This window comes from Zootermopsis nevadensis, unplaced genomic scaffold (assembly GCF_977971745.1).
Source record: "Zootermopsis nevadensis isolate Lab colony 2312 unplaced genomic scaffold, Znev_1.0 Znev_ptg000060l, whole genome shotgun sequence".
Taxonomy (NCBI): Eukaryota; Metazoa; Arthropoda; class Insecta; order Blattodea; family Termopsidae; genus Zootermopsis; species Zootermopsis nevadensis.
The window spans coordinates 163,758-190,931 of record NW_028259191.1 but is presented as its reverse complement, the minus strand read 5'-3'; the positions used below and the strand labels follow the sequence as shown (position 1 = coordinate 190,931).

The following is a 27,174-nucleotide window of genomic DNA, read 5'->3' as shown; positions in this document are numbered from 1 at the left end:
TTTAAATTACCTTTATTTTATTTACGTTATTTCAGAGCTTTAAATGCAATGCCATTATTTTACTCGTCAATGTTTTGGTGCTGGGAACGCGTGTCATTGACTTCCCATTGATTTACATTATAAAATCGTTCCAATTTACACCGATTCGTCCAGGAACGCATCCCCGACGTAAACCTGTACTTGTGTTTTATGCACGTGGGATAAATAATTTCAATTAACGGACGGAAGAGGAAAGCCAAATGCGGACAAATGAAGATCAGATTACGAATTCATTGTAGCGAATTATTTAGCGCTCAGTTTGCCCCCCCCCCCCCCCCCCCCCCCCCCCCCGCATGTCCGCTTTGGCCATGAGCGCTGGGCAGTTACGAGATCGTTGCGTAACTTCGTCATTCCTTTCTTGTGACACAATCCTCGGGGTCACGTCGTTGACCTAACAAGTGTCTCGAGCTCTTGTTTTCCGACGCTAGTCGCTTTCTGCATTCAATTCCATGATCCAGCAAATGTGAAAAGACGGACACAATCTTATGCATTGTAATTAATTATTTCCAATTAATCAATGATAATAACTGTATTTTCCTCGTAACTTAATACATTCTCTTCATACGAATATAAACCCATAATTTCAAATGTTACTTACGAATTCTGAAGGCCCTCAGTGCTTGTTTGCTGTTTTAAAACGCGCTGATGCGACCATCGGCCTTTCTCTCACGCATATCGATGCGAAATTTTCTTTTGGTTTTTGTTAAATCTGCCGGCTCACCACAGAACAAATCTTTTTGTGTGGAATTTGCAGACTTTGATATGAAACTTTTTTAAGGGTTTATAAGTTACCAATCGACGACCGGTTTAGGAGAAAATTGATTAAGTTCGATTTAAGCTTCATGCAGAGTTGTCGTATTTGACCAATACGAAAGTAGGAAAGCCAAAATAAAACTCGCTTAGCCCCCCCCTCCCCCCCTCACACACACTCACACATTTTTATGAAAATCTTTTGCGTATTTTTTTAGTAGGACGAACAAGCTGCGAGCGTAGCATCCCGCAGATACAATGCGCTAACTCAGGCGAACCCTTCGCCATTAGTACTAAAATAATTAGAAAAAGGCTAGCAGGGATGGGAAAAAGCAAATCAATAGGGCCTGACAGCATTTCTGGGGAAATTCTAAAACTGGGTGGGGAAGCCATGATTCCATACCTGGCGCGATTATTGGACGTAACAATTAATAATGCCACTATACCAAGGGACTGGAAAAAAGCCATAGTGGTTCCTATTTACAAAGGAGGTGATCGATCATTGGTCACAAATTACAGACCGGTCAGTTTAACATCGGTGGTCTGCAAACAAATGGAACACGTTATAGCATCTTGTAAATACTTGGGAATTATCTTAAGCAGCGATTTAAGCTGGGCTGATCAAGTAAATTATACGGTGAAAAAAGCCTGGAAGGCACTTCATTTTACAATGCGTGTTCTCAAAAAGGGGAACAGTAACACTAAAAGTCTAGCCTACACATCACTAGTGCGTCCGATTCTGGAATATGGGGCGGCGTGCTGGGATCCTTACAGGGAGGGGCAGATAAATGCGTTAGAACGGGTGCAAAGGAAAGCATGTAAATTTGCATATCACAGGAGCGATTCGAACTGGGAAACCCTGGCACAGCGTAGAAAGATAGCACGAATATGTGCTCTCTTTAAGGCGTACACGGGAGATCGGGCATGGAAAGCTATAGGTGACAGATTGCAAAGGCCATACTACCTGAGCAGAGTCGATCATATTCGGAAAGTTAGGAGCAGAAAACAAAGAACAGATATCGGAAAATATTCCTTTGTAAATATTACCATCCAACTCTGGAACCAGCTACCTGCTGAGGTTTTAGGAACTCTCTCCTGTAAACCAAGTACGTTTAGGAAGAAGGTTAGGAAAGTGATAAATGAGGTGAAGTGAAGGGAATAGATGGGTGGGTGCAGTAAATTGGGGTGAGGATGGGAAGGCTTCATAAGTGTAGTGAAGTGAAGAGAAGGTCCTGATGAAACGTGTGATTCATTACTGTTACTGACTTATGTCTAGTTGGTATTAATTTTTAAGTTATGTACTTTAGGTTATACGGTTTTGTAATATTATGAGTTGTTTTATTTTGAGTGTGGTGTGTTGTTTTGTTGTGTCTTATTGTTCTTGTTGTGCCTTATGTTTTTTGTGCCTCATTGTTTTGTTGTCTTATTGTTTTTGTTGTGTCTTATGTCTTTTTGTCTTACTGTTTTGTTGTGTCTCATTGTTCTGTTGTTTCTTATTGTTATTGTTTTTGTTGTGTCTTATGTCTTTTTGTCTTACTGTTTTGTTGTGTCTCATTGTTCTGTTGTTATTATTTTTGTTGTCTTATGTTTTTTTGTGTCTTATTGTTTTGTTCTGTCTCATTGTTCTGTTGTTTCTTATTGTTTTTGTTGTCTTATGTTTTGTTGTGTCTTATTGTAGGACCACTGCCACCGGGTAAAAACCCATTTGCAGTCAAATAAATAATAATAAAAATAATAATAATAATAAAAAAATAAAAATGTACGCTAGCATAATGTATGAAAATTGTATTTGAATTATTTATCGTTTTGAAGCTTTATATAATTATATACACCTGAGGATGGTTCTTTTAGGAACTTAAACATGTCGTGAAACATGAAAAATGATGGTCTAATGTAAATCGAATATTTCGATAAAGAACATCATTTAATATTTTAAATATTTTAAATGTTAATTATCGTAATATTTTAATATTTAATAAGAATTTATTGTGATTAGACGGACAAGATTTAATATATACAATATAATATAGTTCACAGCTAATTTTTATGATAATTTTAGTTCTGTCCTCCCATCCATATCTAGGTTTTACTGCAGATAAATTTCCTTCAGTTTTGGTTTGGTCTCCTTCGACTTCAGTTCTACGTGCTACGTTCTCCGCTCATTTTTAATGAATTGTGGACAGTGCAAATTATTTTGAAACTCTTCGCTTATGTTTCTTCTAGCCTGTTGCATTATTCCATTCACGCTCAAAAAAACCATCAGAAGTCATGGGAGCCACATTATATCTTCGAAAGACTCTTATCGAGTCTGTGCTATGATGACAAACCAAGTTTCACATCCTTACAAAAGTACACGAATTAACTCTAATTTATTACATCATCCCGGAATTCAATTCGTTTTAATTCTCCTTTGAAAACTGTTGTTATTTATTTTACTGATACTGCAATTAATAATAGTTGTCTTTAAACGAAAATTTAGTCAAGCGTCCTGGTTACAAAAGAACAGAACACATTCCAATAATTTATTTTTTATAAAGACCAGAAAAACACGTTGTTGCTGGAAAGTTCCTCCTCCTTCTGATGAGACTAAAGTAAGAGTGAAGATTTTAAGGTGGTAAGTGGTAAACCTTTAGACACACCGGTCGCAGTCTATTAGCCAGCAGTCTAACAAGCAATGAAGTATGGTTGAGGATTTGCAGTTTTCACTGCGGTAAGTCCGAAGAATGCTGTGTCCTGGGTTGTTACGCCTTGTAGACTGACCTGATGACGAAGGCAGCAGGGACCTCTAGAACGTCTGTAAACCTCTACCACACTACACGACGCTACAACCCAGAAGATTCAATTCAATTCAATTCATTTATTAAAGTCACCATCAAAGTAATATAACAGCGCCTGAAGTCCCTAGCATCAACTTTGTTTGCCCGTCCGTGTGGAACATATCCAAAAAAGGTTTAACAGAGCTTCTTGTTATTATATATTTGATAATTTTACTAAAGCTTGCTGAAACATTTAGGTTTATTTTAAAATAAAAAAAACATTAACTGACACGTTACGCAGAATCCTACATACAATTATGTTGCGTGTGAGTGACTGGGCGGGGAATCCTCAGCCAGTCACACAACCATGACAGGGAATCCTCCACATTGTCTACATCGTCCAGCCAGATTGACGCAAGACAGCCAACACACGCAGGTCACTGAGTCTGATAAATCCTGACATAACTCGCGCCATTTGCAATAATAAAATTCAAACGTAGGCGACAGAATTACCGTATACGCGTACATTTCGCAACTTGCTTCTCTTATTTGCACTTAAGTTAAATTTGGCGAATTTACATTTACATTTATCCGTGTTCCAGCGACTCACCTCTACAGAACCCATTATTTCAGCTGTGATGAATTTTCTCCTTCCGTCTCTAAGTCACCAATCATTAAAACTTTCTCTGACACCATCTTCCTGCTGCCTTTATAAATTCTTCAATGTCGATCTCGTCTTGAGACACTCTGCTCGTTCCGAAACACTGAAAATATGGAAGTGAATGTTAATTAGTGACTCAGGTTTCCTAATGTAACCGGAAGTACATAATTTAAACCTCAGTAGGGTTACAGAGGATCTTAGTTTAAAGTTTATTGGTTTTTATCATTATCTTGAGGCGAATTCCAGAAGAGGACCCCAACATATGTCAGAAAATCTCTGTTAAAATCTGTAACTAACCTTCTTTTCATTCACAATCTTCATACCTCATTCGACTTTTACATTTTATATTCGGTTGAAAGGTCGTCATTATGCCAGCAAAGATCAGTAGATGCCCTGGACCTCACAGTAGAATTTACGTTCATACCTCCTACCGATAAATTTCTATTTTTTTTATTTTATTTAGTGTTCTGTCTGACGACAGGTCCATATGAACAGGACACTTCCATCCTTTTCTCGGACTGGGACCTGTTCATATACGTTCTTGGCAGATGATCCAGAAGTGGTTTGCCATTGCCTTCTTCTGTGTGTGAATGGAGTAATTGTTGGGATGCCACGGAGGAAAACTCCGTGATGCCTAGACCACGGCCTTGCCCAACACAAGTTATAAATTCAGGCACCGCCGGGAATCGAACCCGAGACCCCAGGATTACAAGGCCAGCGTTCTAAGTTCTATTAGTGAGAATTAATTCGATTTTCCCCAACATATGACAATAAAACAGTAGTTTCAATTCGGGAAAAGGTTTCCAAGTGATTTTATTAATGCTTGAGAAATAACTAAAAGAATTACTGATAATTATGATAATAAAATAATAATAACAATCCGCATAACGTAATATTTCTGGTGCTTTTGGCAGAGTATTAGCTTTGACCTTTGCGAACAGCGTCGGGGTTACCTTCGGGTCAGCGACGTTTGCTTGAGTGAGTTGTCTGGTGCCCGTCGGGGTGGATGGAATAATCAGTGAATAATCCTCCGGGGTGTCCCTCAAGTAATTTCTAAGCTGACTGGGGATCCTCGATGCAGTAATTCCTTGTTCAAAAACAAATGAAATTGTTTTTATAAATACGTTATCTATTTTCATTTAAACTACAAATGGATATGTCGACAAATTTTTATGAAAACCGCAATGTAGAATTTCATGAAAATCTGTTCAGATGTTCTCACGTTTATACCTGCGAACAAACAGAAATACAGACAGACAGACACGGCGAAGGTAACAGGCGCATTTAAAATTAATTCTAAATAATCATGGCGTAAACATTTTATCTCCCTTCTATGAATTGATTATTTCTTTAAGAGTTTTGCAAACTAATAAAAATTATAGGTCTCTGGACTAGGTACTTTTAAATTAATACGTAAAAAAAATTATCGACAAGAACATTTGTTAGTATATCTTCACTGAATTATTCATAGAAGAATCGCCCTAACTTCGCAAAATACACCCTTCTACGTAAATATATAAACTAACATGTAGAAAATTAAAGTTATTTTCTTTAAACATGTATTAAATCATTTCGTGTTCTGTCTGTTTTTATTAGCGTGCTTCTTACGACTGTTTTGGACGAATCAAATGTGGGCGGTTGGCCGCTGTATTTAGAACAGCACGCAAGACCAAATAAAGTGATTTTATCTACCTAGGGGAATAAAGAATATGCACGGGGAATTGAGGGGGATTATAAGAACAGCGTACAACTCATAATCTGTCTGTAAAGAATACGTTGACAATGATATTTGATCGAGTGGTTACATTAATAAAAACATTACCCATATATAGGAAACGAGTTCATGAAATGACAAAAGGAATTAGTAAAGAATGAATTAAATTAAAATACGCTTTACAGAAGAGTAATACAGAGTGTCTGAAAAAGATGTATACGTATGAATGAAAGAAAAACATTTTAATAAACTAAATTATTACATGCGTTAGCATTGGCAATTAGTTTATCCACGAATATAATATAGGTGTTACAAATAACCACCGTCAGCTTCGTGGCACATTTTACAAAAGTAAACAACTGACTGACAAGAGGTCACTAAAGTTTCTGCTTTGAATAATTTGTTTTGGGACAGCCTGTATTTAAAATACTTTAAATGTACGTAAACAAAATGATCCTATTCGGTGAGAAACGAAAGATATTTTAAAGTTGAGACAGCCAAAGGAATACAAACTGAGGAATTAAGAAGACAAGGAAACATAGCAAACGACTAATACAAAGAGAAAATTATTGAGTGCACGTTAAAGTGACAGTAGAGAGAAGAACAGAGAACGGAAGAAATGTAAATCGTTAATGAAAATAACCAGAGAAAGCACCGAGGATTGAAGTTTAAAATAGATTACAGGAAGAGTAAGGAATGCAATGCATATAGAACACGCGAAGGAAAATCTCACTTCGAGCTTTCCTGTGGGTTGGGTAATGTTCGGCAACTGGTCTTCTGCGGAACACTGGTGTGCCGCCACAATTTGTCAGGTATTCTGCGATTTTTTATACAAAAATACAATAAATAACTTATTTCACAATGAGAAGTCATAATACACAAACACATTGGTTCATCATGGATGCCTCTGTTCAACAGGTTTCATGATTTGTTGTCATTTGTCTGCATTCTTTCAGGGCAAGAATTTGTATCTACATAAATATTTATCGCATAATCCTCTTCGTGGTGCGTCATTCTGTGGTGTGCCGTGATGTGTCCATGACACATTATGGTGTGCCGCGGGTGAAAAATTATTGAGGAACATTGTGGCACTTCCATGGTTACATCACGTCTGTGGAAACTGTCGTGATAGTACAGCGTTCTATTGTCTAATCATTCATTCTGGACATAAATCACGTTAGATTAATAAGAAATAGAGCAGACTTGTCAAATTCAGTCTCTACTAAGGGCAGTTTAATAATAAATTGTGTTCTGGGGCTATCATATGGGTGAGAAAATCATAATAGCCTACTTTAAATAATTCCAAACTTAAGCTACTTTTTCGTTCTTTTTAAATTCCCACAGGCACACACAAATGTGAATTTAGCTGAAACTCAATTCCACTTGATTTAATTTAAATATAGTACATATAGCCTATTTAATGACTATGAAAAAGGCTATGTTAGTGAACTTTTGTTGACTGAATAATAGTCCAAATATGTTGCTCAAAAATAACACTGAAGCAAAGTATTGAATAAACAACTTTCCTCGATATGTTGTCTAAAAGTAACTTTATTAAAATTATAATTTTTCGATGAACACAGACTAAGATTCTACAGTACACGTTTACATTTAATGTGAGGAAAACATCGCAACATATCTTAAACTGAATCAATCATTTGCAAGATTAATGACTTCACTTTTAAATTGTGCTGTGTTTCTTTTCAATAAATATGGGAACTTTTAGAAACAATGCAAGTCAATAAATATCTTCAGCTTATAAATAGATGCAAAGGATGTTGCCGTAATAAAACTTTATAAAAATTAGATATTTTTTCTTTATTCTTGGGGTAAATAAGTCAAGTCAAAATAAAGTGTTTTTGCAGTAATTCTTTTTGTTTTCTCGAAATTGTTTTTGTTGTCACATGTGTTTTAAAATGACGAATTCAGTTAAATTTACATGGTCGTTAGATTCGTACATAGAATGAGCTCTGTATTTTACGAAATGTCTTTATCTGAAGTTTTTTTTTTGTATTCGTCCAAAATGCAGTGGCTGGACATGCGTTTGTGAACGTAGGGTTATTGTATTAATATCATTTTCACTGAGACTTCAACCCCAAGATACATAAAAATTGTTATTAGTGTGCCTACAGGTTATATGAGCACGAAACTATTGGCTCATGATGCGTGTATATGATATTGTGTTTTACTTTTCTTTGTGAGAGATTTCTGTGGACTCATGATAATTTGTAAATGACTGATTACATTTAATTTAATTATTTTGTGAATTTGGAAGGAAAGAGATACCTGCTGTCCGATTTAATTTCTTTAACTTAATCTGATATTTCTGTGGAGGCTCTGGATAAATTTAAGAAAAGCTCGTAAAAATATTTATTCGATCTGAAGACTTTCTTAATACGTGTCAGACTTTTACTGAGAAGAGAAATTAGATTGCCCTGCAATAAATTTAAACTCATAAAAGAACCTAAAATATTTCCAAACTTTTATAGAAAAGCTGAGCCAATTCGTTACTAATAAAATCGCGTAGGGAAACCAGTGAAACTTTGCGCTTAGATCAAAGTCTCGTTTGGATCACGGAAGATTCCGTGGGATTGATAGCTAAAGTTAAGATCCGCGCGTTACCGGACGGTTCGTGACGTAGATGAGAGCGCACCTGAGGTTTTCGCTCTAATCCCGCTTCAGCGTTAGAGTTCACCCACATTCCTAAAACTTTGACCTTATCATAAAATTAGAGCTCAGACTGTCTGGAGTAAGAAATGGGCCTCAGTGATTTCAAGAAGTTGGTCACGTCACCCGAGACGAGGCCCTATATATCAAGTAGGCGTTTGCAGGATTCGCTGCACTGCCCGGAGAGTTCGGATCCTAGAACCGGTACTCCGTGCCGATCCGACCGAAACGTGCGACAAAGTTTGAAGTATATTTACGTTTTCACATCAAATACGACTTTACTCTTTAATTATTGTGTTTTGGTGTAGTTAGTAGACGAAAATATTGCGGAATAGATAAAGGTCTATGAAGCGTTGAAATATACTGATATCACAAAGGCAGTGACCGACTCATTGAGGCGGGAGACAGTAAAAGTTATGATTTTACAAACTATTTTAGTCCACAGGATATAATAACGTGTCGAAAGCAACACTAGACGCGACTTTCGGGATGTAGAGGATCAGGAATATCCCGCAGAGACAGGAGTGGCGCTGTTTAATAAGTGAAGGAACTACGGCGGTGGAAAATCGTACAGTTTTCGGGGCGAATCCGTGCGTTCCATGTTTATTACAAGTAAAAGTCATAGAAATTAGAGTGAAGGAAGGGTTAGCAGATGAGAAGGATTGTGCCGTCCATTCTAAACGATGTTTCACAGTGGTGGTACTATTTCGCTCGCTGTATCTCGGCAATGTCTTTGGAATACGTAGTTATTTCCCTCTTGTCTGCAAGAGTGTGACGTGATCTCGTGTATTTACACGTCCAGAGCGCGCTGGGAAGAATCTTAAGTTACAACATTTAGTAACGTAAAATACATTTTTATCGTTATTATTACTGCTATTGGCTTTTAAGAACTATGCTCATACACGTATTTGACAGATCAGGAGTCTATTAACCAAATGTTTTGTTTCTTAATGCTTCCAGTGGAATTTTCGTTGGTTACTCCTGGGTAATGCCTGGAGTGTATTTTTAAATCGGGCGTAATGGGCTCCTTCCAAATCCTTACCTCCTCAGCATTAATAATCAGCTCGTATCCTAACTTATTCGGAGCCACGTATTACATTTGGAATTAGACCCCTGAAACCAAAACTGGTGAATTAAAAATTGCGCTATGGATTAGATTTAGAGCCATTTACATGTGATTCACACATGTACTTATCTTTCTTGAAGATTCTTGTGTTTAAAAGTTTTTTCGGAAGAAAATTATGCTTTTATTATTACCAACACTTTTTTTCAAATTATATTATTCCTTTCCTTTCGGATCAAAGCACCATGCATCACAACTTAAGACGCAGCGCAATACGAAAACTGTCTGTAATATGTATGCATTTTCCATTAGATGTGAGTAAAACAGAGTTTTCTGTTAACACTATTATTTTCATTAATTCATTTTTAAACTCTCATTACTTTTATGTTTTCTGCTTGTATAATTGTTATTTACTGTTATTTTAAGGGAGTTTATTGCTTTCGATTAATGTTTAAACTACAGAGGCAAGACCTACCATGACTGTATGTGAGTATTAACATTAGGGTAAGCTAGAATAATAAAAAATAATTATGACGAAAGGACTAGCTAAAGTAGTATATATTGTAACGACTAATTTTGGAAACCACAACAGGAACGAGTATTTTAAACACTTGCTTTCTGAAATAACAAAGACACGAAGCTCGAAGTCTCATTCTCTCTTTTGTCTGCCGCTCATGGAGCAAACGGCAGGTTCATGCTAAGTGCATTTAAAATTAATATTTACGTAGAAGTTAACTGAAGTTAAATTGCTCGTAAAATTGTTGATTTGTTTATACTGCATAATTAATTTTAGACTGAAGACCTGTTTTGAGAAGGAATCATAGCTCGAATACGTTGAAATCAAGTTAACTAAATCCGATTACGTTAGCAAAAACATTTTGGGTTAGAATAAAAGTTTTCTCTTCTGTTCAAATTCTACTTGAATCTAAATGTGTATGTGTGTGTGTATGTGAAAGAGGCTTATTCTAACCGGAAAAACTTATATCCACTATTTTATCCCAACGTTCTACCTGCCTTTTTAAAAAGTTTTGTGACCTTTCCTTACTTATTTCCTTTCGCTTTCTTTCATCTGTCTCCACGTACAGCCTCCCTTGTTGCACACTGCAACTCAGTAACTCAAAACTTCCCCATAATATTTTTTACCGTACACTGAAATGATTCTCATTCCTTCCCCTCCATGGCCTGCATCTATTAGACGGTGGGAGCCAATTGCTTATTCCTCTCTGCCACACTCCTTCTGCTATTCTTTACCAAACCACCTAAGCCCCTGCAGGAATGCCCTCTGAAGCTACTACGTTGACCTATCAGTATAAGAGATGATAATGTTGCGTCATATTGTGATGATTATAATTGTTTAATTTTAACCGTCTAATCACAATAAAATATTTTATTAAATATTAAAATATTATTACTACAATTAACATTTAATATTTAAAATATATTAAAATGATGCTCTTTCTATCGAAATATTCGATTTACAATTAGAGCATTATATCGATTATACACCTGAAGATGGTTCATTGAAAACCGAAACATGTCGTGAAAAAGATGATTCTCTAATTGTAAATCGAATATTTCGATAGAAAGAGCATCATTTTAATATATTTTAAATATTAAATGTTAATTGTAATAATAATATTTTAATATTTAATAAAATATTTTATTGTGATTAGACGGTTAAAATTAAACAACTATAAGTTTAAATAAATCAGGTACATATCACTCTTCATACTAGGATCCTTTAAAATTACAGAAAAACGTTGATCAGATTCTCAATTTAAACACGAAACTATCTTTGTGGCTATGGAGATTGCTGTTTTCTGGGTTCTTGAGTCGTGCAGTATCTTTGAAGTTTAACGACGTCTCAGAGAAACTTGTTACCTCTGGAATGTCGATAAAGTTGTACCAGACTTCAAGCCGTAAATCTCAGAAAATAGACGTCTTCATAATCGCCACCATGAGAACCTGAAATCCCACATTTTTGAGACGAATTTAACATAATGAAAGAAGAGATGGGTGAGTCATGTACCATATGGGGAGACGATAACAGAATACAAAAATTTTGTTGGGAAACCTGACGAGAGATGTCATAGATATCTAGCCGTTGAGATAATACAGAATTGGACCCAATAAATAAGACGGCGTGTTCTGTATTCATCTGGCTTAAGGTAGGTACCAGTGTCGTCTCTTGTGAACACGGTATTGACATTTATGGTTCCACAAAGGCATGGAATTTCTTCACTTAATTATCAACTATTCCTAGGAATGATTGCTCTCAATGTATTTAACTACACAGACATTTTTACTTGTTTACTCAAAATATCGTTTCTAAGACAAAAACTTCATGGTCAGTACATCGCAAGTGGACACAGGGATGAGAAAATATCTCTTTAAGTTTGATTTTTACTTAGTTTATATATTTCTCTGAACCCTATATGTAATGTTGAGCTACGAATGGGTCATAACTTTAAAGGACAAATTAAATAGTTACGGAAAGAAGCGGGAAAATGTTGCTATAATCTGTGTTTAAAGTATTGAGCCAAAGTTTCAATTTGCCACGAATATTTCAATCAAGTTAGAAATTCACAAAAATGGCACCCGATACGTCCCGAATTCAAGTCTAGAACGTTTCTACTAAATCATATTCTCCCTTGTCGAGGATCACAAGAAGCTTATTTCACGGCGTCTACAAAAATTCTCCGCTGTAAATAAATTCGCCAAATTTGCTATCAGTTCTTTGTCGACACATTTCAATTCATTTTAAATCGGACAACAATAATATTCGCTTTCACGTGAACACAGGCTTTAATTTCTGAGCGCGAAATGACTTGTCGGAGCTCCTCCAACTGCAGAATGTGTTGGTTAGGTAGTTTTTCTCCTGCAATAAAATGGACTATGCTGGCTCTGGTGTTAATAAATCATTTGCTACCTACCCAGAAGTTGATTAAAGTTTTTTAATTTCATCAAATTATGATTATTAAATGGATCCAAAGTGTGAACTAAGAATAGACTTACAGATAACAAAATTATCGCATACCTGTACAGAATTATGATAATTTATTTAGAATGTTACGTGGACGTCTGGGAAAACATTGTCCGTGGTTTCGCTTTGTTGTGAATCTGTTTGCTAACCACAGAATCAACAGTGTGGTTAATTTATAGGTGGGCGTGATTCCTATTACAAAGGGAATAATATTCAATATTTGTTTTGTGTTGAAAAATAATATAGCCAAGTTCATTAATATACCTGCACTATGTATCCAAGTAAGAATGCAAACCATATGTTAATTGGCTTTCGGGTTTGTTGGTATTTTCATGGTCGTCTCTTTGGCTGTTTAACAGAACCGCAGACAGATGTACCGGTAACATTACTACTGAATACTGAGGCTGAAAGTCAAATTACGATATGTTAACTGCTAGGCTAGGTCAGAGCGAGTGTACAGATATCCTCGTCTGTCCTCTTCATGATCAACATCATTGGTTAGTTGGTCGGTTGGTTATATTATAAAGCTGTATCAACTGATGAAGTTATCAGACGAACAGGAACACAAGAATTATAAATACATTAAAACAAATAATGAATTAGCTAATTAAAATACGAGGCATGGAACAAATAATTAAGGATAAGAGAATCAGAAGGAAAGAAACTTATTTAAGGCAGACAGATGAAAGATTCAGCAACAGGTGGACAGCTAGTGGTTATTTTGAACATAGGTTTTAAATTACCAAATTTGCATTTATTTTCTTAATTCCTTATCATTAAAATTTTATTTCTGTATTTTTCGTTGTTGTCAATACATTGTTCTTAAGACGTGAAAGTCTCCTATTACAAACAGGAGGTAGTGATCTGAAACACGATTAAATAACGGAGTATTAATATTGTAGTAGTAATTATTTGCATTAAAAAGAGTATTTCAAATGACAGCAAACTTTACACTCACCGCTGTGAAAACCTCAAATCTTACAAGAGTAATTTCACTTAACAGTAAAATTATTATACAGCAACGTTTACTTAGGGATCATTTTCTTCTCACAGTTGAGTAACCTCTTATAAATTGCTATGATACAAATACTTACCCTCGACAACATTTGAAAGGAAGACATTTACATCAACTATGAACAATTCTACGTGTACGCGGGGTGTGCTTGTCAAAAACTTTAAAACAAATAAATTTTAAATAGCTGTAAGTCAAATTACATGACTTTCCGGACAATATACAATATATTAGCATCTTCTACTTGTTTGTTCTCATAAAACATATCGTAAAGTTAATGTGGCTGCCAGCTGGGTTTGTTCACCGTGTAGTCTGATTACCGACGTCTGAGAGGTTTGTCTGTCCGGGTCGAATGTCGGCTACCTTTACCGACTATCCTGACTGAGATTGTCCTCAGAATTTTGAAGATATTTCCTCTGCAGTCCATAAAACATGAAATTTCCTCGTCATTTGAAATATTTATCTTAGCCTATGTAGCAATCACGATTTAGTAGCACGTATCCACGATATGCTAAATTTGAAACAGCAAAACTGAATAACCTAACAACTAATCATATGAACAGGAAGTATATTCTCACATACCCTGTTCAACAAGTCCCGAGTCGCTGGACGACACATCTGTTTGAATTCCAGTTGGAAGTGTACAAATAACTGGCTGTACAGTGTTTGAAACTGGTTTGGTAAACGTTATTACAGAAATTGGTAATTGAGCGATAAATGATATAACATTTGCATTCGTATATGGAAACAAAACATTGGTTTTGTGCAATTATCTATGATTTCCTCTCTTGTCTCCTAGTTCATTTGTTACAACCTCTTCAGAAACAAGGTGTAAAAATATGGAATTTTATGTAAATCTTAAATTTTCTAATTCTCCCTTCGACGGGTAATTAGCATTCCTTCGACTTCGAGATATCTAGGGTTGCAATTTCTGCTCGCAGACCGACTGTATTCCGTCCCTTCATGAAATGCTGGAGCATCGCTTGAAAATCAAAAAAAAAAAAAATTCTTTTAAATTATTTTCAATCTTTTATTTTAAGACATACTACCAACAGACAGTTTTTAAATCTGGATCGTTTGGTCTTTGGACAGAGTATATGCCCTCTTCTTTACACCTGAAGACGAGGACAGATCCAGCCCAGTCCTCAAAACGTAGTGCTTTATAGCATCAGACGATGAACATGCCCCACAAACTAAACATAGAGACTATTGCGTTATCCCTAGAATCGATCATAATCGACTACAGATTAACTTTCGATTAAAACCGTCGTTAAATAATTAAATAATAATGTTAGTATAAATAAACGATTATAAATTTAAAACAATAATAAGTATACAGAATATGTGATGCGAAACTGTAGTTTAAATTTCGACATATATACATTGGATGTTCGCAAATAAACCATTGTCAAAATAAACGTATGGACAGTTTGGCAACGTTTCGACGGTAAATTTACATGTCAACTGACGGGAGAGACGGAGTTGTTATTTTGGACGCCCAGTACACAGAACCTGTAAGTTGTGACAACAAAAAGGATTCACAAGGGAACGAACTGGCGAGGTCCACGCCGGTGGTAATGTCGCTGCAGGGTAAAAGACCGCGATGTATCTCAAGGCGACAATCTTCGAGTTCAGCGGACTGGGAAATTAGAGTAGCCCGTCCAACACAGCAGCGTAGCAGAGAAGTATATCCTACAGGCGCATTGCTCTGGGCATTTCCTGCCTCGAGCGTTCGCTACGAAAAGCTGGAACATGTGCCCATTAGGTCGCCATGTTTGTCCGTCCATCTGTCTGCTTGTAACAATTAGAGAACTTGTCAGTGAAATGTAACGTATTTTGATAGATATTTGGGAGTTGAATTACAGTTTGACTCATCCAGATTTTAGTTAAAGATGAATTACATTAACAGGTACTTTATATGAAGACATATATGCATGATGTTCACAAATGAGAATGTTGATTCCTGTCGTGTTATTGGATAGTTCCGTGTGCTTTTGTAAAACATTCTTCACATTTCCTACATACACCTCTACATTCCCAGGGTGGAGTTCGACCGGACATCCTGAGTTGTCACAGACATTTTTTACGCAAATTTAATAATATTAACGCATAATATAAATATCGTGCCTGTATATCCGCGTATATTATCTCCTAAACTACTGAAAAGACTTTGTTAAAGTAGAGTATTAGAAGTTTAGTCTGGAAAGTGTCAGCCTAATTTAATTTTGGTTCGTGTTGTTCAATATTATTCCTAAATTTCATGGACTTGATTTATAGAACTTTTTCTCTTGTCTTAAGAAACGATTAATTGTACAAAACATTTATGCTTTTTAGCAACTTAAGACACAGATCTTGTAAAGATCTATCGCTTTAATCTGTAATACGTTTTCATAGAAGGTAGCTAACATTTAAGGAAAACGTAGAATATGTTTATATCTTAATTGCATCATGCTTGTGTTCCTCAATATAATAATTTTATTTTCCGTCCTTACACAAGCTTATAGATTGTTAAAATTACATAAAATTATAACATTTCAACATTTTTGATATTGTTACATTTTAAAATGTAACAATATCAAAAATGTTGAAATGTTATAATTTTATGTAATTTTAACAATCTATAAGCTTGTGTAAGGACGGAAAATAAAATTATTATATTGTAGAATATGTTATTGAGCCATACAGAGTGATGATTGAAGTGTGGTTATTTTTGTTGCAGAATGAAAAACTCGCAAAAAAATACAACAGTCCTTTAAACAGATCAAGGCCGATGCTTCACAGCCGTTGCGAACTCAAAAAACCAACCCGTTCTGGCATTTATCATTCAACAGCTTATTTTGCGTGTTCGGTAAGAAAGGCTGAAGTCAGCATGAATTCATTTTGCCTTAAGCCCTTCTTATCGAGCACCGAAGAAATAATTTCCGCAGTTGAGGAAACGTACTTAAATAAATGAAGATTAAATCTGTGCCCACCAGAATCACAAACTGCACAAAATTGAAGGCCCTTTAAAACAGGATGGTGAGAATTCTTATTTATTCATGCTTATTTAACAACGATGTTAGTAGCTCAGACTAACGTCGAACAGAACGATACATAAAGAAGATAGTAAAACGTATATGAAAGGAAATGGTCGTGGCCTGACTCGAGAAACTAGTCTGGAATTTGACTGGAGGGACAAAGGAAAATTACAAGAAACCACAATCAAGATCACTGGTGTCCGGGTTGAGGTTTGAATCCAGTACCTCCGAAATACGAAGGGGTACTAACCTCTCGATGTTCGGTACGATGCTGAGAAGAATATCTGGAACAAGGTCACTGCATAATGAGAAACTCTGTAATTTGTACTTTTCGCCAAACATTATGTTGATCAATTAAAGTGACAGAGTGGCTGTACATGTAGTATGCGCGATAAGCTAAATATGAGCGGGAGGATAATATTAAAATTATTTTTTTAAAAAAATATGTTTTGTGTAAAATGTACTGGGTTCAGTGGCGTGCTCTTGTGAACAGGGCAATACACGTTCGCATTATATAAAACAAAAACAAGTATTGAAGACGTTCGCAGCTATCAGTTTATCAAGATGAACTCATTTCCATGGAGTTGCCCGGTTAACCTCTGTGCTAGAAACCTCTACTACAGTAATAAGAGCCTTGTCTGTGGAAGTAGAATGTTTCACGAAATAAACAGTCATTTGTTATGAATAGTTTTAGTGATTATTAATTATGTAGCTAATGCCTTGACATTTTCCTATTGGGACTGAGAGAACTTTATGAAAATAATTATTCTAGAACTTTAGGTCACGTTTTTCTTAACAACATTGAATTGTAGTATAATGAGTCTTCATCTATTACATTGGTTCTCTACAAGTGCGTCGACAGCTTGGCGAAATAAGGTTTTGAATAGAATGATAATTATTTAAAATAAAATTATTATATTTAATTGAGTTCATTCATTAAGTAGTTAAAGTTTAAATATATTTATTTTGTACAGTCTATACACAAAAGTTTGAAGTTTATTGGTGTTGTAAAAATTATATAATATTAAAACATTTTGTTGTGTAAAATATTATATTAGCGCTCTTAATCGTAAATACGATTTTACATTATATTTTTTAGCGCTTTTATTAAAACGACATGTTTCGACGGGTAATACCGTCGTCTTCAGGTTTTATAAATTTAAAATATTTTAAAAACTATTAGATATTTGATGCAATATATTATAATGATCCGTAGTTCTGTTTGTACCTTTCCATTTTCATGGTAAGTTGCTTATTGTAGTCAGATGTTATATTTATCTGTGGAATTAATGTTTAATTATTTTCTTGGAATGAGTATGAATTGACATAGGAAATAAATAAATAATCGTATAAATATATATTAAAAATAGTAAACGAGGAACATACCAAGAGATGTTGTGTAGAGTAACGTGCGTCTGACGGCTGGTGATACGATTAAGAGCGCTAATATAATATTTTACACAACAAAATGTTTTAATATTATATAATTTTTACAACACCAATAAACTTCAAACGTTTTGTGTATAGACTGTACAAAATAAATATATTTAATCAAACACAAACATGACGCATATAAGATACAAATAGTTAAAGTTTGTAATACTTTTGTTTTACAATAATTATGCTTACAATTTACATCACTTACAAGTAAGTGTTTCTACTCAGATACAAATATCAATTTCTTATTTTACTTACAGTGTACCTCAAGACACTGATCTAATATATGCAGAAGAACTTATCTTATGCGTATGTAGATCATATTACTGTCGACTTTTAATTCAACGTGTGGGTGAAATGTAACACGCTAATCTTCCCCGACAATTAAATTTTCCCTTGTGATGGAGATAGACTTATACCATCGTCATGTCCGTGTGTATGTGTGTTTGTCCACAAATATGTCAGGCCCACCGTCATGTATTGTAGCCAACTGACATTGCTACATACACTGTAACAATTAGGACACCCCACGTTCGTAAAATGTTAATTCCTCGTTATCAAACATGTCGGTCGTGGGAATGTTCATGCGAGCAAAGTTACGGTCAGATAATATGGGTAATTAAATTTGTGCATTGCACGTAAACTAATACCACGTAGAAGAAGTGACATGTACTCCACTCGAAAGCCACAACGGTTAAAAAATAATGGCAGTAAAATACGTGAAATTCGAGTATGGTCACAATTATGTGGTAACATGTATCTACCTTCATATTTCGTCTGAAACTAAAAGTATTTTCCATTTGCCATTTTGTAGAGTTTCGCTCTCAGAGTAATTTCACCAATAAAAGATTTTGATGAATTATATTAGTAATCCGTTAGGTGGGTCACTCGTCACCACCGCGCGACACATACAGAGATTATGATTAGAGGAGAAGGCTTCCAGATATGGAATAGGGAACTCTCCTGTTGTTTCCCGCGTCTTTATTATATTTGGCCACGTGACACCCTATTTCTCCCTAGTTCATATTTTATTTCTGTATTGTAACCGCTCATCTGGAAGTAGTTAGGTTTTGTTAGTTTTTCTTTTGTGTGTGTTTCCAGTATTTCAAAACCTTTCTGTAAGATTCTAGCACCACCCGCAGAGAACAAGGGTGGACTTCAGCCCTAAGAGCTAGAAGTCATGTTTAGGCCATCTGTTTAACATCCAATCTCGACTCCGTCTACGACAGACAAAGAAGTGCCTTTAGGAGCAAGTGTGGAGGATCATGTTGGGCGGTCCGTGAGAGGTCTCTCTCTGACAGCGGGGGGTGCTTCGCACCAAGCCAGGGACCCAGGCGCCGAAGAAAATTAGGGTAGAGACTCACTCTTGTTTTAAGTCGCGATAGCGAAGGTTCTAGGACATACTGGAAACTGTATATTGTATAGAAATAAATAGTAGTGCCTTCCAACTTCAATCCGAATCATTATTGGCTGGTGTGATCAGGCCGTTAACACGACCTGAGACAAGAGCTACATCCCGACTAGCTAGCTAGCCCCTAAAAATCCTACACCCTGATAAGGCAGCTGTTACGAGGCCACGAGCAGTGGACGGTTACAATGTAGAATTCAGAACTGGGTTAATACTCTTAAAATTCGCGTCTCCAAAAAAGACCGTACCTGGTATCCTACAGTGGAAGAATGAATTACGTACTTTGACACTCGATAGAAATCCCTTTACGTATATCGACATGATGCTTCAGAAATCTGTTATTGGTTTTTGTTAATCTGTCTGTTGAAATGAAACAACCGTTCTCAATCGATAATTATCTGTTTGTATTTCCGGAAGTACGTCACTCGCATACATTTTTCTCCCCCTTCAAATTCCATGACACGCCTGTTATAGGTTATTGTTCTAATATTATCTGTGCTGAAACAGTAAATTGCAAATAACTTGAAAGAAACTGGCATTTATCTTTACGGATGAATACACGGGCATTAGTGATTATTTGCCAGCTTATCTTCCCGTTCCACTGCCTTATTGTGCCAGAAACTACTCTTCGTTTGCATTAATGGTACAGAGACTACAGATCTTCCGGCTTTTTGTGCAGCAAAACTCGGCTGAAAGTTTCGCACAGGCCCACATAATGACAATCGTCAACTTCAGAAACCTCCAGAACAGAGGAATTAAAATACGACTCCGAATTTGTATGTAACAAACAGAATCACGGCTTGTCCTTGTGTTAGAACAATAAAATGTATGTACAAAATTCCACTCGGAATCGATAGCACAAAAATCGTGCCTTCCATATATCGATTACCTTAGTTAAGTACAACTGACAGCGGAAGTTTAGTTAAAATACAACTTCCGTTCCCTCATGTTAAGTTTGGCGAGTACCTGCTAATATTTTGGACTGGAGAGCTAGCAATTCTGAGGATTCTGCTAAGAATCTACTCGTAAACTGAGCAATTACAACAAAATATTGTGAAACAGATAAAATCGCGGTGAGGAATATAAGTAAAATGATGCTAGCAGTCAGTTCTCCCGTTCCGAGTCAAACGATCCCAGGTCCTTGGTCTTCGGAACCACTGATAGGTGCCCCCCCCCCCCCACCAAATCATCCTACCGACACGGTTCCTCTGCCCCGTGTCGAAATTCGATTATTCGTCTCACGTAACCTCCCGGCAAATAACAAACTCTTTCCTCCACTATTCCCTCCTCGTCGTTTCCGCCTATTTCTTGTCATTTTACAGCCCCTAAAGCCATGTGAGAATTGTTCGGCGTAGGCTCACGCAGACCACGCTCCATCGAAATGAATCTGGAAGGATTTAATCCCACTCGAAATGTACCCCCCCCCCCCCCCCCCGCCTGCCCAGTGTTCACTTCACCCCTGTCCCTTCTATAAGGGACGGGGTATAAAAATCGTCCATAATGCAACCTGCTACAAACCAGCAGAGATTTAATTAATTTAACTAATTGAACTCGTGTCCATTTTCCCTGTCAGATACCACGTTCCACATATCTGGTACGAATATGGAAGGTAATTAAGAGAAAAGGCGAATTCATCAGCCGCATGTTGAAGATGTTTTGGGTACAGCAAGAAGTGTATCGGAGAAGCCGTGAAAATTACAACTATTAACGTTTCTACGCTTGGCAATGTTAATTTCGACATGCAAGTCTGTTTCTCAACATGTACGGCCTCCTGACGCAGCTCTGAATACATTTTCTTCATGTGTTTTAAAATATAAATTCCTTAGTAAAGAGCCCAAAAATTTTCACGTCAGTCAAGACTGACATACACTTAATATAATTTAACATGAATCTTGAATAAATTGTTAGAGGCACAATATGAATTAAGTTTCTAATGTAAGATTCTTTTCATAACAAATACCATGTTTAACTTCGGCTTTCATGGATAAGTCGAATCAAATTTAGTAGGTTTTTCAGCGTATCGACAAGCACTGTAGTTACCGTCTTCATGATAAATGTATTTTTTCGGGCTTATGAAGCCTTTATATAGGTCTGTATAAGGGAATCCTAACCTATCCCGAAGGCATACACCATAAAGACAGCACTTGAAATGTCTCTCGAAACGTTAGAAAACGTTCAACACTCGATGCAGTTTATCACCTGAAGTCGAAGATGTCGCTACACCAAGTTCGATCAGAGGTAATCTAAGGACAACAAGTAGCGCCGTGTGTGATGGCTGAGTGAAGCTCCACGCGTCCGTCATTGACGCCCCCAGTCCAGACGCCCGCGGCCGCTGAACGCAAATTCTCCACCGTATTCTTGGGGCCTGGACACTGTCAGCTCCCGAATTCTCTTAACGCGTCTGGGAATGACAATCTAATTTCATACTTGAGCGGTCTGCTGTGTGGACTTACGTGTTTAGTGGGAAGTCTAAAAACGCAGAAAACTAAGGATAGACAGCGTTGAACATAAGTAATTCCACTGTAACAAATCTCACAGCCAGGTAACTCCACGTCCAGACGCCATTCTCCATAATAACAAGTCTTACTTGAATTACAACAACACAGACTTATATTTTCATGATCTTCCGGATGTCTGTCTGTCTGTCCGCTAGTAACAGGATCCAGCCACCTGACCGATTTCGTTCAAACTCGGTAAACTAACGCTTCATGACATCTTGCTAAGACATAGGATTGTGGTTCAGTTCAAGCGCCATTTTCGTTCTTGGATATGAACTTTTCGCAGATTCTGTTAAAACTAGGCTTTTGATATTCATTGTACGAATGCTAAGATTTAAAACCCTTTTTAGTAATAATTTCGTTAAGTTAATAAATTTATGTCGGAGGCTAACCAATCAGTAAGCTGTTTGTTCAGCATATCCACAGTTATCCTCCTTGACTACTGATCGTCTTATGAGACCACAGCCTCAGGGCGAGTTAAGACGTGATGACAAGGGAACAATTAACCCGAACGCCTTAAACCTATTCTGGCTAGCAACTATCTTCTTGCACTTGACATTTATACTTAGACAATGAAGATATTCACCTATGTTTCATTTTCAGTGCTAGCCTGTGAATGGATATCTTGCTGTTTTCATACACATTAATGAATAATTTAAATTATTATTGTTCTTGATGGGGAAAACTGAGACAGGTGTAGGTTGATTGCAATCGACACGAATCGTATTATTTTTAAATGTCAGACTTAATAATTATTTTCTAAACGCACTGGAAATTCGAACAAATTTAGAAATGGCTTACATTTCATTCAAGTCGACTGGATTAGACAATTAAACAAAAAATGGAAGTATTAAAAAATATATTAAAATTAGCCGTCAATCACAAATATAAAATTAATAAAAGATTAAAATATCATATCATATTAATTTTATATTTGTGATTGACGGCTAATTTTAATATATTTTTTAATACTATATAAATCACAATATGACACATCTACAATACCTTAAAAAATGGAAGGTTTCCTCAAACGCAAATACGAACTTTGCGCATACAACTCTGTACTAGGTATTTAACTAAGAACCTGTCAACATTTTGAATAATGGGTGTCATTAGCTTTCGTTGTCTTCAGCCTCTGTCTGCCAGGTGATATATCATCACACAAATTGTTTGAAGAGACAGTGTTATGTTGTTGACAGCCCACAAATAATGAAAGCGGCATTTTCTCGCAAAAAGTTTCATATGATTAATTATGCGACGGGTGTTTTTAAATGCTACAGATGGCGGTGGGTTGCTTAACAAGTCGATGTTAAACGTTGAAGCCTCAAGGCCAATAGCCCAGGCGCAAATTTTTGTAATTACGGTGAAAACGAACCGAAATTTAAATGTAACCGCTCATACCTAATGTATTTCACAAACCAGAGAAGCAATCTATTCCTCTCGGAATATTCTTCAAGCAACACTTTAAGCGACATTGGTAACTATATGTACCAACTCTCTTGATTTTAAGCTACGTCGTATTTTGTCCACATACAGTATTTACGGCTTTCGTATGAATCTCAGTACAAACGTCGATTATCATCGTAAACAGCGTCAACCAGCTGAACTATGTAATGGTGAAGTGTGGTGTTTACTTTGCGGTACGGACTGAATTATTAAATATTATTAGTCGAGCTTTGTATCATTTACTCTTTCTCCGCTATCTTTATATTTGTCCTCTTATTGATAATGTTACAGTTTAAAAGACTGGTGATTACGAATTATTTTGGATGTGGATAATCAACCGTGGCTTATTTAAGGAAAGGTCCTGGCTGTTACACAAAGAAACGCAGGAAGCGAGTGCGTGCTACATGGTCGGTCCAGTGGCCGAGACTAAAAACCGGGAATTAAAGCAGACACAGTCGGCTAGCAAGCAGATCTTAAACAAGTGCTCGGTAAATATGTATTTATTTAAACACAGATGCAAATGTAAATACATGTATACCTACATAATTCTACACAGGCAACATCCACACGCATATAAAAAAGTAAAGCTGTCCCGCTGCTCCTCATTCTTAACCTCGGCTCACATGCAAAGCATATCGTTGACTTACACTACATCAAAGCTGACCTGCTTGTTCATCTCCGCTCAGACTCTGAGGTCCTCTTTATTTCCTCGATCAAACTGCTGTACACCTCCGAGGACGCCCGGGACCGACCGCGCAATTTGTCCTGCGAGTGGGGTTACGTCCCTCTGCCGGGATCATCAGCTCCCTAATCAGCACAGGACATCCCACGCCCCCTTCACAATTACCACCGTTACGCGGCCACTTTGAGCCGATGTACTAGCAACAGTGCGTGACAGCGGAAAAATAAATGTGTAAACGTGTCCCCAGACGCAAATGTTGAACGTTGTAGTTGGAAACCAACGGCTGGAGAATGTGGAGCATTTCAAGTACTTGGGAAGCATAGTCACGACGGACGCCCTATGCACCAAGGAAGTAAAAGCAAGGATAGCCATGGCCAAGGCAGGTTTCGTCAAGAAGAGGATACTTCTCACTAGCAAGTTGGGCTTGGAGATGAAGAAGAAACTAGTGAAGTGTTACGTATGGAGCAGAGACTTGGACACTCAGGAAGAAGGAACAGAAATACCTGGAGAGTTTCGAAATGTGGTGTTGGAGAAGAATAGAGAAGATCAGGTGGACGGATCGAGTGACCAACGAAGAAGTATTGAGGAGAGTCAACGAGCAAAGAAGCATTCTGCAGGCGATTACACGAAGGAAAGCTAACTGGCTGGGACATATGAGAAGGAATGGGTTACTGAGTGATATCATCGAAGGCCAGGTTGAAGGAAAGCGAGGACTGGGAAGAAGACTGATACAGCCAACCGACGACCTTAAACAAGGAAAGAAGATGACGTTCCAGGAATTAAAGCGAAAAGCCGAGAATAGGGACAACTGGAGAGCTCTTTTTGGGAAGAGCAATGGACCTGTCGTAAGACAGCACACTGAATAATAATAATAATAATCACTTGAAATTGGTATTGTGACTTAAAACTTGATACTTCTTAAAAGCAACAAGTGTATATACACCTAACCTAACCTAACGTGTGGTATAACATGCCCCATGCTCGTCGCTTCCACAAAGATGTTTCAGGTTCCATCTATCAAAACAACATAGGAGAAGAGAAGTTTACACAGTACGTTCACATTTCCCACTAAACACATCAATAAATTCACAATATTTTTTTCAGAATATGAATCTAATAATAGCATAATATACGTGTAACATTCCTTCCAATTATAAGAATTCTTGTGAACAATATCTTGAGAAATGTTCTAAGTTACAAAGTACAATTTCCCGATCAATGCGTATTTTACTTCAGCGTCCTGTATGGGTTTTTAAGAGACGTACGCTGTTTTATCAAAACACATGCACAGCATAGCATAACACTGTTGGTTTTAAATTGGTCCAGTTGGAGATACACAGATTTAAACTAGCACTTAAAAGGTTAAGGGAGTTATAGTTACAAAATTTATTAAATATTTCAATTTCCCTTAAAAAAAACGTAATTAATTTCTGCTGCAATCTTGGCAACCTCACCGGGACACCATTTTGTTTCTGGATGTCTCACCCCAAACCACATAATAAGGGAGAAAAATACTGTAAATGGACCAACATTTTATACTTTTTATACTACGCTAGAAAACACTACACGTCGGAACATTAAAGAAGTATCATACGCCAAACAATTTCATTACTAAGAGAAATAAAATCCTTCTTTCTCTACATAAAGCTAGATTTTGATAATTTCAGATTAGATTATGAGAATGAGCAATTTCCAATCATAATTTTAAACATACTTATACTTTGCCCAAATTTTCTTAAAATAAACTCTACTGAAATAATAAATGTCCTTATTTGTTATGGAAATGAAGGGAAATCGTAAGTGTGAAACTGTAATACATCAAACATCTACTTTTTTGTTATTAATTGTTAAAACAAACTTTCTGTTAATACTGTCACTGTACCAAAGCACATGATATTGCCACGGACTGCACGTAACAGTAATGTATCAAGCCATAATTCCTCTCTTACACATGATCCAGCTGGCTGCATGTTGCCCTAGCAACCTAACCAAGCCACTAACCCCAGAATGAAGTCAGGCCGGCAGCCTATAATATGGTAATTTAAATTCCCTGTCCCTGCTGTGTGAACAAAGCAACCAACAAACATTCCCTGTGATGCCCCTTTGCCTGATGAATCATGAGTTACTTCATTGTAGAGTTCGTCAGCTCGGACCACGTAGCAACTCTGACGATCGATGCTATCGTAACAAAACTTAATAGTTTGCTTTCAAATTTCATAATTTCAAAGATAAAAAGTATTAATACCAGTGAACAATGAGGAGGAGTCTTGTGAACGAGGAAATGAATCCCACCTCATATGTTTGTAATGCAGCCAAGATGGCATTACTGGTTGTGGGAAATTAGAGGGTATAAAGGTGGTACGGCTTTTAATTGCACGACAGACATACCAAATTTAGTGATATCACAAAATGAATCTAAAATAATTAGTGGGATGTACACATGTGAACTAAAACGGTGTAATAATAACATAAAAAAAGAAAATCAGGCTAAAAAAGGCATTCCAATGTTTATAAATTCAAAAGACCATAAACTTAATTACGTATACGTAAGAGCTCAGTTTTAATTGGAATAAACTTAAATAGTTACTTGTAACGTTACGTAAGCCATCGCTATTGCAGAACGAGGCAAGAAAATTAGAACACAGAGGATTATGTTGTCACCTTTCAATAATTCTGTCATGGTGATCCACAATCATAACAGAAGCCTTGCGGACACTACTCTGATTGAAATCCTTGCTGAAGAAGTGATACTGCGTTGTTACCCAGCCCACGTACACATGAGTTGGGTCCTGTCCAGGGAAGATCCTTACACCATAGAAGTACTCGTTGATGAGTCGAATATCTCGTTGCCAATAGATTCCACTCCTGAGACAGCTGGGACAGACATTACCTTTGGACTTCTGTCTCGGATGGTAGGTGGAATAATTTTCAAGTCCGTCTGAAAGCAATTTGTTTACTCGTTAATTAATTTATATTTATTACTGAAATAAAATTAGCAGAATATGAAGTAAGGCACAACTGAATAAGAGGGCAGCTTAGCC

At 36.7% G+C, this 27,174-nt stretch overlaps 2 protein-coding genes across 12 annotated transcripts in view; one reads left to right on the top strand and one right to left on the bottom strand.

The window, feature by feature from the left end:
- Window positions 1–27,174, top strand: part of LOC147871278 (uncharacterized) — a 172,649-nt gene that overhangs the window by 127,956 nt on the left and 17,519 nt on the right. For 3 of the 7 annotated variants that reach the window (XM_087340024.1, XM_087340030.1, XM_087340020.1), the window contains one exon: window positions 16,365–19,553. The exons of the other annotated variants lie outside the window; for them this stretch is intronic. Coding sequence is in view for 1 of the 3 variants with exons in the window: in XM_087340020.1 (XP_087196146.1) it covers window positions 16,365–16,598 (234 nt within the window). In the remaining 2 variants the exon portion in view is untranslated. Of the gene's footprint in view, window positions 1–16,364; window positions 19,554–27,174 lie in introns of those variants that run through there. 7 annotated transcript variants of the gene reach the window in all.
- LOC147871280 (brefeldin A-inhibited guanine nucleotide-exchange protein 1-like) overlaps window positions 1–27,174 on the bottom strand; it is a 33,754-nt gene that overhangs the window by 1,337 nt on the left and 5,243 nt on the right. For 4 of the 5 annotated variants that reach the window (XR_015532483.1, XM_087340036.1, XM_087340037.1 and 1 more), the window contains one exon: window positions 23,936–27,071. Coding sequence is in view for 2 of the 5 variants with exons in the window: in XM_087340037.1 (XP_087196163.1) it covers window positions 26,940–27,071 (132 nt within the window). In the remaining 3 variants the exon portion in view is untranslated. Of the gene's footprint in view, window positions 1–4,155; window positions 4,310–5,159; window positions 5,294–23,935; window positions 27,072–27,174 lie in introns of those variants that run through there. The other variant, XR_015532484.1, reaches the window with a different exon arrangement.